The sequence below is a fragment of the Archocentrus centrarchus genome, chromosome 16, assembly GCF_007364275.1.
Source record: "Archocentrus centrarchus isolate MPI-CPG fArcCen1 chromosome 16, fArcCen1, whole genome shotgun sequence".
Lineage (NCBI taxonomy): Eukaryota > Metazoa > Chordata > Actinopteri > Cichliformes > Cichlidae > Archocentrus > Archocentrus centrarchus.
The window spans coordinates 28,117,199-28,129,851 of NC_044361.1; the positions used below are offsets into that span (position 1 = coordinate 28,117,199).

Consider the following 12,653-nt stretch of genomic DNA (forward strand, 5'->3'; position numbering starts at 1 on the left):
TAGATAGATAGATCGTTTTTCAGCATTCAGTATTGATTTTGGATGGCAGGTATTATTTTATAAATATTATAATATTATATTTATAATATTATTGGAAATCAGAACATCTCACTGTGACCTCAGTGTGAGAGAACAGAGAGAGGCTGAGCAGCATACTTGATTTCATGTCTCAACATGAGAATTTTGGGGTTCTTTCTCACTTTGTCCCTGACGCTGTAGAGGATTTTATGACTAAATACTTTTGTTTCCAGTCCCATGAGAAAACGGATGTGTGAGGAGTGTGTGAATGTGTGGCTGAGAGACTGCAGGACTAGTAACAAACATTTTGGAAGCAGTGGGAGGGTCTGATTCACCAGCCTAAATTTGAGTTTGTATGCCATTTCATGGCATAAAAAACACTGATTAAATACTAATTGGACATCAGCATTAGTCCAAATGATTTGTAAAATTGAAATTAAACCTTCATGTCTTGCAGAAACGCGTTTTCACCACACGAGGGAGGCGCCTTACACGTTTTCTGTTTTTAAGAAATGTATGACACTCTCGTTGCGCAGGAAATTTGTATCGCGCATTAGTAAGTGGAGTTTCATTCACCGTAATGAATCAGTGACATATGACGGTGAGGTTGGTAGTTGAACATCCCTAACTGCACTCCTCCCGGAGTTTTATTTAATGGCTCTGTTACCGCAGCTTGTTTTCGTTTTTTTGGCTTTTACAGGTAAGAAACTTAAATTTAAATATTCAGTAGAACTTAGTTTCTTTAAAGTTACATTTTCTTTCGGTTGTTGGCCAAGGACGTAGAGCAGCGACAAGTCGCTGAAAGCAACAGGTGGTTAACAGTGGTTTTAATAACCACGCGTTTTTTCGTGTGTATATGTGCGGTTTGATCTGGAAAAGCTGCCATCAACTCCTAATGAAAATAGTCTTAACTCTTCAGCCGTGTTTCATGTTAATCTTTATAAATCCCACGACTGTTTTGTTTTATTAATTTTCTATCGTCCCCTCCAGGTTTGACTGAAGGAGCTGGTTTGTTGCCTGATGGTCCTCTGAATGCAGCTGTAGGAGAGTCGGTGATGTTCACTACAACACTGACAGCAGAAACACCATTTTCAGTTGTGATCTGGTCGTTCAATGGTTCTAAGACTATAATAACCTCAACTTCTTCAAATGTAACTGACCCAGATTATGAAGGCAGGATCACCTTCTTCTCATCTTCTGGATCTTTGGAGCTCAGGGATCTGGCTCTTTCTGACACTGGACCATATTCAGTTAACATTATATCAGCTGGTGAGGCGAAGGTTGGAAGTACTACTCTAATGATATATGGTGAGCAAGTGTTGAAATCTAAAAGCATAATTCTGTTTAAAGTATCTAAAAGGTTTCATGATAATAACATGGAAAAAACTGCAAGTAGTAGTATATTTTTTGCTTCACCTGTACTCACTGTTGGATTATATCTATCTATCTATCTATCTATCTATCTATCTATCTATCTATCTATCTATCTATCTATCTATCTATCTATCTATCTATCTATCTATCTATCTATCTATCTATCTATCTATCTATCTATCTATCTATCTATCTATCTATCTATCTATCTATCTATCTATCTATCTAATGCAATCTTGCAATAATCTTTCCTATTCTTCAAATTGCTATATTAAAGGTTTTACAAAGTCTGATTAAAATATTATGTGGGTGTAAGAAATGCAATGGTTTATTTAAAGGTAGGACTGACTAAGATAAATAGACTGAGGACTCAACTTCAAGTAAATTTGTTTTATATATTCTGTTCAAAGCAGAGTCACTTTAGGGAGTAGATATTGTCCATGATAGGAATGAAATGATTTAGAAGTTATGGCTGGTACTGTACAGTGCTTCATTAAAGGTTTTTAATGACAATTTTATTATTGCTGCTTTGACCTTTGACATAAGCTCTGACTCCTTGTGACACAGTTTAGGTGGAATTCAATCCTAATAATTTTAATGTTTGTTTTCTGTCCTTTTGTTAGTTGATGCCAACAATTAAACTATTTTGATTTTCTTTCACAGAGAAAGTCTCCAGTGTGTTGGTAACTTCCAGCAGCACAGACTTGGTTGAGTTCAACAGTTCTGTCACTCTGTCCTGCTCCTCCTCTGGATCCCCCACCTCTTTCCTCTGGTTAAATGGCAGCTCTGAGGTTTCAGCAAGTGACAGAGTTCAGCTCACTGATGGCGGCTCCAGATTGACTATCATCAGTGTGATCCGTTTTGACCAGGGACCATTCAGGTGCCGTGTGTCCAATCCTGTCAGCAGTGGCACCAGTGATCCAATAACCCTCTCCATTAGCTGTGAGTTACAACCCTAAATGCTCAGTAATTTATCTGAGAACACAAACATCAGAGAGAGTTTAGATATAATTTTAGATTTCAGAATATTAGATATCTCTGAAACACATTCTCTAGTTCAGTTAAGCAGATGAAATTGGATGGATGGACCAGCCATGATTGGCTTCAGCCCTCTGCAATCCTGAACTAGATAGGCAATTTTTTTTTAAATGAACATTATCACAGTTTCCATCCATCCTCTTATCCCATTCAGGGTAACAGTGTATCCTGCCCCCTGTGATAGGGCGAGGGGCAGGATTCACCCTGTACAGGTGTCTGTCACAGGGCTAACACAGAGAGACAGACAACCATTCATACCTATGGGCAATTTAGAGTTAACCTAACCTGTGGGAGGAAACCTATGCAGGCACGGGGAGAGCACGCAAACTGACCGGGACAAGGTGGAATTGAACCCTGGCCTTATAGATGTTATTCCAGCTGTGAGGTAGCAGTGCTAACCACCACACCACCATGCTGTGATCTGTGATCAGCTAAATCACAGTGCAGTTAATTTCATTTAGAGGGTCTTGTTTTAATACATTACATTTGATGTGGAGTTATGTAGTTGTTCATAATAATTTTACAACCTCCCTATAAAGCAAACTGAATGCCACATACCTTCAGATTTTTCATACAATTCATCAACTTTTCTCTGTTTCCTCTTTATTTAGATGGCCCAGAAAATATAAATTTGATCTTATCTCCACCACAAGAATACGTTGCAGTCGGGTCAGACATCAGCCTCAGTTGCTCAGTTGGATCCAGACCTCCTGCCCAGTTTAAGTGGTTTCTGAATGGAGATCAGCTGCCTGATACTGGATCAGAGCTCAGACTGATGAACATCCAGATGAATCACAGTGGAAACTACAGCTGTGAGGCCTTTAACAGCAAAACTCTGAGATCTCAAAGATCTCAGCCCTCAGCCATCACTGTATTGGGTAAGTCTAATTTATTGTTAAAAATAATAATTTAGTTTTTTTATTCTCCTGAGCAAAATATAGTGGATTGTAGTCATATCGTCCGTCTGTTCAGGCATTTTCTTTCCTAATCTTTTATCTTTTTGGCAAACAGAGAAAATATCAGGTGCTTCTGTCAAACCACCAACAAACCTGCCAGTTGAGGGGAACTCAGTCAGCTTAACCTGTGAGGCTTCTGGCTCAGTCTTCACCAGAAACTGGATGAAGGATGGCTCAGATTTGACCCTCGCTGACAACATGACCCTTTCTGACAATAACAGAGTGTTGACCTTTAACACCGTGAAGAGGAAAGACAAAGGAGAATATTTCTGTGATATCAGCAACCCCATCAGCAGTGATAGAGCTAAATATGTCATGGTTGTTAATTGTAAGTGAAATGCTGTTCAGTGTACATTACTGCTCATGCATACAATTACATAATATTGAAGTGCAAATGACAGTATGTTTTCTTTGTAGCCATGTAATGCAGAATTTTTATTTAAAAGCAAAGAAAACATTTGATTTTTTAATCATTTATTTTATAAATACCTTTTTTTTTTTCAGATGGACCAGAAAATGTTCAAATCGAAGGTCCAAAAAAGATAAATATCAAAGGCACCTTAACTTTGACCTGCTCTGCTGACTCCACACCATCTGTCAGATTCACCTGGTTCTTTAATGGGACAGAGATAACCAGGAATTCTGCTGAGTACATTAAGGAAGAGGTTAAACTTTCTGACAGTGGCAACTACACCTGTCAAGCATGGAATAATGTAACTGATAGAACATCTTCATCAGCAGTGCATGCACTGACTGTAACAGGTACCTGCATGTAGTTAACTTTCACTGTCATGCCATTGATAGATTTCCTGAAGTTTTTCCTTAGAGATCTTTTATACCGACAGGTGAAGATTAATTCTAAGCTCATGAGACAACATCGTCTTTAAGTACAGGACTCCACTTAAAGATAGAAAGATGTTTGCTAAAGCCACGTGGTGCCTTCACAGTTTTACCAGAACACTGAAACATTACAAAATGTTCTCCAACATTTGCAAATACTTGCACCAACAAATAGACACTGAAACCTGTCCAATTACAAAATCAAACAAAAGGGGAAATTATTACATGACTGTGAGATGATGATGGGGCAATTTCTGTTTAAAGAAAAAAGAAAAGTAAGAGTCCGCACACCAGCAAAAGCTCCTGAATGAGTTTTAATACAATACCATTAATATATGCGCGCAATTTAAAAACTTAATGTGAAAATATTTTTTCTCATTCTTGCCTTCCCAGACAAGCCATCACCATGTGCTGCTGGTTGCATCGCTGGAATAGTAATCGCATGTTGTGTCATCATAGCTGCAGCTGTTGGTGGAGGGTACTACATTTATAAGAGAAAGTGTGTTGGAAATAGTTGTAATTTTTGAATGTGTGTTACATTTCGTTGTTTTTATGTGAACATATTAAATTAATAGTATGTCTTAATAGTAATTAGCATAAACATTTCAGAAAAGCAGTGTTATGAAACACTTAAAAAAAACCCTGTTTGTAAAACTTTTGATGCAGTAAAAGTTTTTAAAAAGTTTGGATTTATAGAATGTTAATTGTAATATTTGTGTGTGTTGAACAGGGATTAATACTATAAAAAACAGTCAGGCAGAGTCTTCACTGGTGATATTTGTTGTTGTTATTTGTTATGTTTTATAAATGTCTCTCAAATGCATAGTGATAACTCATTATCCCTCTCAGCAGAACACATGAGGAATCTATACACAGAGACACTTTAACTACAACAGGTTAGAGTGTGTGTGTGTGTGTGTGTGTGTGTGTGTGCGTGCGTGCGTGCACGCATTGGTGGAGGTTTTGCTGAGCACTAGGTGGGACAAATTAAGCAGGGACCTGGGGCTCATAGGGTCCACTCCAAGGTATTATTAGAGATTTCATTGGCAGCTGTGGTTCAGCAGGTAGAGCAGATCATCTACTAATCAGAAGGTCAGTGGTTTGATCCCCAGTTTTTTCCCGTCTTTCTGTCAAAATGCCCATGGGCAAGTTACTGAACCTCAAATTGTCACTGTTGCATCCATCAGTAAGCGAGTCTGTGTTTGAGAGGTAAAAGCGTGGAAAGGCTAGAAAACTTTTTAGAAAATAAAATAAGAAATAGCTGTATGAATATGTGTGTGAAAGCAGCTTGTGCTATAAAATTCACTGGTATAAATACTAGTACAGTTTCTGGGTCAGTTTATCGTGAAATTGTAAAGGAAAACAGAAAACCAGACCTGAGGTAACTGTTCAGCATAAATGTATTCTGTTTAAATCAGGTAATATTATCCCTGCTGAGTCAGTGCATGTATAAGGATGATTTCTTCCTCTTGTCCTTATTTGTTTTTGTCTAGTTCTAGACATGCGAGTTGGCAGTTCTGTCCCTGCGTCTCTGAAATCAATGCCTGTTTGTGTGTGTGTGTGTTTGTGTGTGTGTGTTTGTACTTTATTATTTACTCCCTAAGTTTAATTTAATTTAATTTAATTTAATTTAATTTAATTTAATTTAAGTAGTCATTATTTTGTTTTTGTTTTGCTTTTTAAAGGAGGCCAGGATAATGCAGGTTCCTCAACTCAGGTAAAAGTCGTTAGTTCCTTTACATTCACTTAAGTTTAACTTTTTATATATGTGGGATACTTTTATAGTTGTTAAGTAAACAGGACTGTATGGGCTGATTCACAGAGCCTCCCTCCCCCATCTTTCAACTTCAACTAAGGCTTGTTTATCATAGTGCTAATGATCAGACTTTGAACCTCAGAGTTTGACTTAAATGCCACGTAACAGTTTTGGCTCATGGTTGTTATTGGTAATATTAACCAAATGTTTCCAAAGACTTATTTTTATGTAACGGTTAAAGTATGATCTGATAGATTCTAAAACAAAGATGATAAGATCCCCTGAACTTCACAGTTGTAATATTTTTGTACTCTCTTTTTCACCTGTAGGAGTTGAACTATGCAGACATCAAGTTTTTCCCAAACAGAAATGGCGAGAGAGTTCAGACGGGGTTAGAGAATGACTCCACAGATTATGCTCATGTCCAAATGAACAGCAGGGCTCCTGCAGCATCCACCCTTCCTACATATGACACCCACATGAATCGAGCGAAGAGGCCAGCCCCTCAGCCTGAGACTAATGGTGCACAGATTTACTCTCAGATTCGCAAACACTGACTGTTTTGGATACAATAGATTCATATCCAAGCAGGCCAGAAGAAGTAAGCTAGTTTGGACTTGAAGTCAAGGCACTTCAAAAGCAGTTAATAATCAACCAGCTATGACAGATACTGTCAAGGGAACAATGTTTCCTTATTACTTTGCATCAACTGCATATCATAGCTTTCCTGTCCTTGTGTTCATCATTTTCTGTGTACAGTCAGTGCAAATGCAGTTATCTGAGCAGTAATATTCTTTTTATTTGATTCAGATAATAACTAAGTTTGTCACAGGTTTGACGTAATATATTATTATGTTATTTCATACAAGCATCTAATTTGTGGTTTAGTGGTTAAATACAAAATCCTTATTTAACAACTCATAAAATAGTTTAATTTTTATAAGGAACACTCCTGGATACTACTTGATGATCAGTTTGACAAATCATTAATATATTATTACTTTAGTGAACTATAAAGATGTTGCAGTCTTTGAAAAATTTTAGTAAAATCCACTTTATTGTCCCCACAAAGGGAAGGTCCACAGTGACAATAACCAATAATATTGCTGGGCTAATAAAATAAAATAAAAAAAAAATATCTTGAATGAATCCAGGCTTTCAAAGATTTTCTGGTGTGGTTGGGCAAGTTTAGAGCAACCATGTGCAATAGCCTAGACCACATTTTAAAATGCTACTACAGCTACTGTAAATCCCTATTTGTATTTGATATATAATAATAAAAAACTACTTCAAGATACTCATAAGCTCTTTATTAGAAATATTTTGAGCTTGGGATGAAATAAAGGTTCACTTTAAATGCATTAGCTTCATCAGGGTTTACATAAACATGAGGGAACTGTAGATTTGTTCCTGGGAGAAGTGAACCTGAATGATGACTAAAGTACATGTATGCATATGCATAATGACAATGAGCTCCTTTATCATTTTAATCCCTTCAAAATACTTACTCAGATTCATTTTAAAATTGTAAAAGTTGTGACCATGTTTCTGTTCTATATAAATAATAATAAATTTACTTGATGACTCAGATCAACACCAGATGTCAGGTTTAAATGCATCATTGCTTTGATAAAAACTAAGTATTAAACATGTTCCTGAAGAAGGCTCATAACTCAATTGTCTTTGGAGTTTCTCCTCCAAAAATAAAACAAAACAAAACAAAACAAAAAACTGAATGAATAAAATCTAGAAGTGGGTCATGTATACATACTGGTATTTTCTCTCATGGGTAGCCCCTCTGCTCTTATGTAATTACATGTTCCAGGTGCAAATAAGAAAAAAAAGTGTAAAAATAAACACTGGATTGCAGATGTTTGGAAAAGAAGCTTCTTCACTTGCTCTTTTTGCTGCTTAGCTAGTTTTGTTTTTCTAAATACGAGGACAATTTATTAAATATCTTGAAAGTTGATTATCAAAAGGTTTGCTAACTTCTTAAAAAATAAAAATGTATACACAATGTGTAGTATTTCTTATTAAGCATAACAGCGTTGTGGAAATTGCAGGGCTCAATTTTCTTTCTTGTTCCTGTTTTCCTTCCTTTTCTGTGTATTTGTATGTATTTGCATGTGTTCCTGTTGTTAATTCTGAAAAACAAAGAAAATAAATTTTTGTTTTACTGCCATTGAAAACAGAAATCTTTAATTTGATACATGCCAAGATAAATGTGTAATAAATATGTGACCAGTTTGCACCTTTTCACTTTGGGCTGTAATGAATGTAAGTGATAATTTTTTTCTGCATTTGAAATAACATACTCGCTTCTTTAATTAAATAAACTATTCTTTCAGTTACTGAGGTTTACAGAGTATCTTCCACATTATTTCTGCTTCCGTCACACTGCATAGATCACATGGATCTCTTTATCTAAAGTACAGATACATTTGTTTCTTTGAGTATCTGTTATTTAAAATGTAGTAAGAAGGAAACTATACATGAGGTGGATAACAAAGAAGTTCATATTAGGAACATAAATATCTTCTTTTTAGTCTGTGTTAGAAATACAGCAATCATACAGCACATCTTAAATGTGGCATACTCAAAAAGTTTCTTTGAAACTTGGTTTAAACTTTCAAAAATGAAGGAGAAAATGTTACAATAGTGTAACTGAAGGAAGTAGCTGTAGCCAAATTATACAAGATCCAGGAGTGGTGCTGCATTTTAATTGCAGCAATAAATTCAAAGTTCATTGCGAACAAAATACATTGCCATGCCAACCTAATGTTATTACAGCAATAAAATCAAAGAAAAGTGCAGTTTCCTGTTAATGAACGTATGATGTAGATATTTCTGTTGTGCTTTTGCTCAAATTTAAAAGTAGAATTATGTTACTAATTCATGATTACAGAGTAATAGCGGATAACAGTCTTTTACTCTTTTGCTTTTAATTGTTTCTTTTGAAAAGCCCCATCTATTTAAAGACAGATCTTATTTAATGACTTATTTTAGTGTATGACCAGTGGGAAAACTCATCTACTAGTGACAAAGAGATCATAAAATAATAATAATTTAAAAAAAACCAATAATAACAAAAAAAAAAAATAAAACCCTGTTGAAATAATTGTTGATCTAAGTAGTTAAGTATGCTTCATAGTTCACAATATATGTTACAGTACAATCACACTCATGGGGCTAAATAATCTCTCTCTTGCTCTGTGTGTGTGTGTGTGTGTGTGTGTGTGTGTGTGTGAGAGAGAGAGAGAGAGAGAGAGAGAGAGAGAGAGAGAGAGAGAGAGAGAGAGAGAGAGAAATAAAGAAGAATAAAGGAATACTGTCTGAGTACAATTCAGAAAAAGAGGAAATACAATGTGAGGCGGCTTTATAACACTATCAACAGCAGTCTAAAGATCTGCTGATAACAGTCCAGATCATTTCCTGTTCAGGACTTTTTATGAAGCCCTTCTTTAGAACAAGAGGAAGATACAAGTAATGAAAAGACTGATGTGAGACAGTGCCATCTAGTGCTCTGATGAGGAATGATAACAGTTGTGCACTGTCAAAACAGCTGTTTCTAATTTTTTTTTTAAATAATTTTGACGACTCCATACATTCATGAATAAAAATAAACACACCATCACCTCAAAACTTGCTAAAGCTAACTTCAACCTTGCAGTGTAACAAATTTTAATGGCACATTTCCTCACAATGTTTAGGAAACTTCCGCCTTCTTTAAAAAATAGTCTGTAGTGTGCTCTGCTGGTGGCAGAACAGTAACAGTAAAGATTACAACGCTTTTATACTGACAGCATTAAAATCATTGTATAAGAACATTAATGACAATTAATCACATCATTAAAAAGTTAATGATGTGATGCTGCTAGGAACATTGTGCTATTTTTTTTTCTTTTTTTGAACCAACATTTAGCACATTCAGCTCTACATAAACTCTTTTACATTTAATGATTTTTACTCAGGGGTCTATTCCTATTAAACAAACAAGTAATGAATGAAAATTAATAACAAATAAGCTCACAGCAGTGTTAAAATACTGTGTGTAAATGTTCCATGTTAATGAATCACCTAACCATAAGAAAGAATTGAAATGCTGCATTGTTTCTATGAATGTTCTTAGGTTTTTGTTTTTTCTTCCTGTTATTGTATGAATAAGACTTGTCACCAATTCTGTTCATAAAAATTATGACCATAATTTATAGGCATAGCCAAGAGGCAGCAAGCTTCCACTTGGGTGGCCTCAGAATCTGATCTGTGCTGCCCCAAGTGGTGGAGTTTTAGTATCTCGGGTCTTGCTCACGAGTGGGGGAGGGGGGTGGAGGTTAGACTGACAGACGGATTGGGGCCATGGCTGCATTGATGCAGATGCTGCACCAGTCCATTGTGGCAAAGAGAGAGCTGAGTCGGTCACCATAGGTGAGTCCCTCTCCTCACCTATGGTCACGAGCTTTGGGTAGTGACCGAAAGAATGAGATTGCGGATATAAGAGGCAGAGAGGAGCTTTATCTGAAGGTTGGAGAGCTTCTCCCTTAGAGATAGGGTGAAGAGTAGAGCTGCTTCTCCTCCACATTAAAAGGAGCCATTTGAGGTGGTTCAGGCGTATAGGATTCCCCACTGGGCGTCACTTGAGTGAGGTGTTCCAAACATGTCCTACCAGGAGGAGGCCTCGTGGTAGACCCAGAGCATATTATGTCCCTGGATAAACTGGAGGAGGTGGCTGGGAGAAGGAGGTAACCCCACTAACTGTATGTCTTTGGACTGTGGGAGGAAACGGACGTACCCATAGAAAAGACACAGACAGAGAACATGGCAGGTCCGAGCCAGCTGGCGGGTTCAAACCCAGGACCTTCTTGCTTTGGGGCAACAGTGCTAACCACAATGCTACTGTACTCCCCCCCGGCACGCACACGCATGCTTTCAACTAATCTAAATATAAGTGAATGTATATACATTCACTTTGCTGAGTTATAGTAAGCTGCAGATATTCTGAAGATTCCAACAACCATTAAATATTAACTTGTTAACCTCATTCTTCTCATTATCAACAAACTGTGTTGCTGGCTTATAGGCAACAAAGTGCTCTGGTACTTCATCCAGAATAGAATGCCTTTATTGTCATTATATAGGATGTACAATGAGATTGGAGGGCCATTCCTGTTCAGTGCCATGCAACAGAAAATCAAACTCTCTAAAATAAAAATAAAAATATTATAAAAATATTATAATCTAGTATAATCAAGAGATATACAGAAAATAAACAATGTGTAAAATATACAAAAAATAGAATGTATAAAAATATATACATACATTGGTGCATCTGTACATCGTAAGAAAAGTAAATATGTGTATACATATAATAATGAAGATGATGAATATTGCACTTGGTGAATGAATATTACACTAGTGAATGAGTACTGGATATTACACAATATAGGAATGTTAGATATTGTTCAGTATGAATAATATAATATTGCACAGAGATGTGGGTGTTGCACAGTTACGGTGGGTGAGTGTGTGAGTTCAGGGTGGTGATTGCTCTGGCGAAGAAACTGTTCTTGAGTCTGTTTGTTCTGGCTTTGATGCACCTGTAGCGCCTGCCAGAGGGCAGCAGGTCAAACAGGTCAAAGCCAGGGTGTGAGCTGTCCTTGATGATGTTCCTGGCTCTGCTGATGCAGCGGGAGGTGTAGATGTCCATCAGGGAGGGGAGAGGGCAGCCAACACATCCACATGAGCAGAGTAAATAGAGTAAGTGATAAGGCTGCAGATGAATACTGTGCTCATGTCTCTTCTGTTTCTCACAGACACTGTTTAACAGCACACAGAGCCCTGGCATCAACACGCTGTGTTTACAGAACAAAATCTAAGTCAAATTATAGAACTGGATTTGGTGACATTGTGCTTGATGTGTGCTTAGTGATGTGGCTGCATCATCTTTTGCAGTGCCAGGTACTGCACTATAATCACAATAAACATTAATGTTACTACCACAGTTGAATGCATTTTAATTGTGATTATAAATGATTTACATGTTGTCATTATTAAAACATCGTGTGGGATCTCAGAGCCCAGAGCAGATTATGTTACTGCATAGCAGTGCAATGTTGGAATAAGTAGTGGCAATATTGAAGGAACAAGGGATACTCTGTTTATACAAAAATTTATACCGGCAGATTCTAACAAACTTTATGGCTCTGTCTGCACTGATGTTGTGGTCAATTCATATCAGTTTTATTTATGTAGTGCCAAGTCACAATAACACTCCTCTCAAGGAAGAGAAAACCCCAACCAGGCAGCTCATTTTTGAAAGTATCCCTGTCACAGGGACCAACCAGTTGCAGCCATCTGCTGCGACCAGTTGGAGATGAGGAAAAAGAGAATAGGCCAGAAGAAGACAGGACAGAAGGCAAACTACAGGAGAGAGAACCAGAGTTTCATAAATATATAATAATCAATATTGTGAGTGATTAAATACAGTAGTGGTGTTTAAATGCACATACAGTGAGTGAAGAAGTAATGCTTAGTGCATCATGGGAAGCCCAACAGCAGAGTAAGCCCAATGCAGGATAACAAAAGGCTGGTATAGGGCCGCCTGATCCAGCCCTAACTATAAGCTTTAGAAAGTTTTAAGCTTAATCTTAAAAGCAGAGAGAGTGTCTGTCTCC

At 37.0% G+C, this 12,653-nt stretch overlaps 1 protein-coding gene across 1 annotated transcript; it reads left to right on the forward strand.

Annotated features, from left to right (window-relative positions):
- The first annotated feature begins 612 nt into the window (after positions 1–612).
- LOC115794895 (carcinoembryonic antigen-related cell adhesion molecule 1-like) lies at positions 613–6,742 on the forward strand. The gene is made up of 10 exons (XM_030750590.1): positions 613–718; positions 1,009–1,326; positions 2,056–2,334; positions 3,042–3,308; positions 3,442–3,714; positions 3,891–4,148; positions 4,620–4,725; positions 5,079–5,122; positions 5,912–5,943; positions 6,312–6,742. Exons 1-10 carry the CDS (start codon positions 673–675, stop codon positions 6,537–6,539), a joined length of 1,851 nt encoding a protein of 616 aa, XP_030606450.1. The 5' UTR covers positions 613–672; the 3' UTR covers positions 6,540–6,742.
- The last annotated feature ends 5,911 nt before the right edge of the window (positions 6,743–12,653 follow it).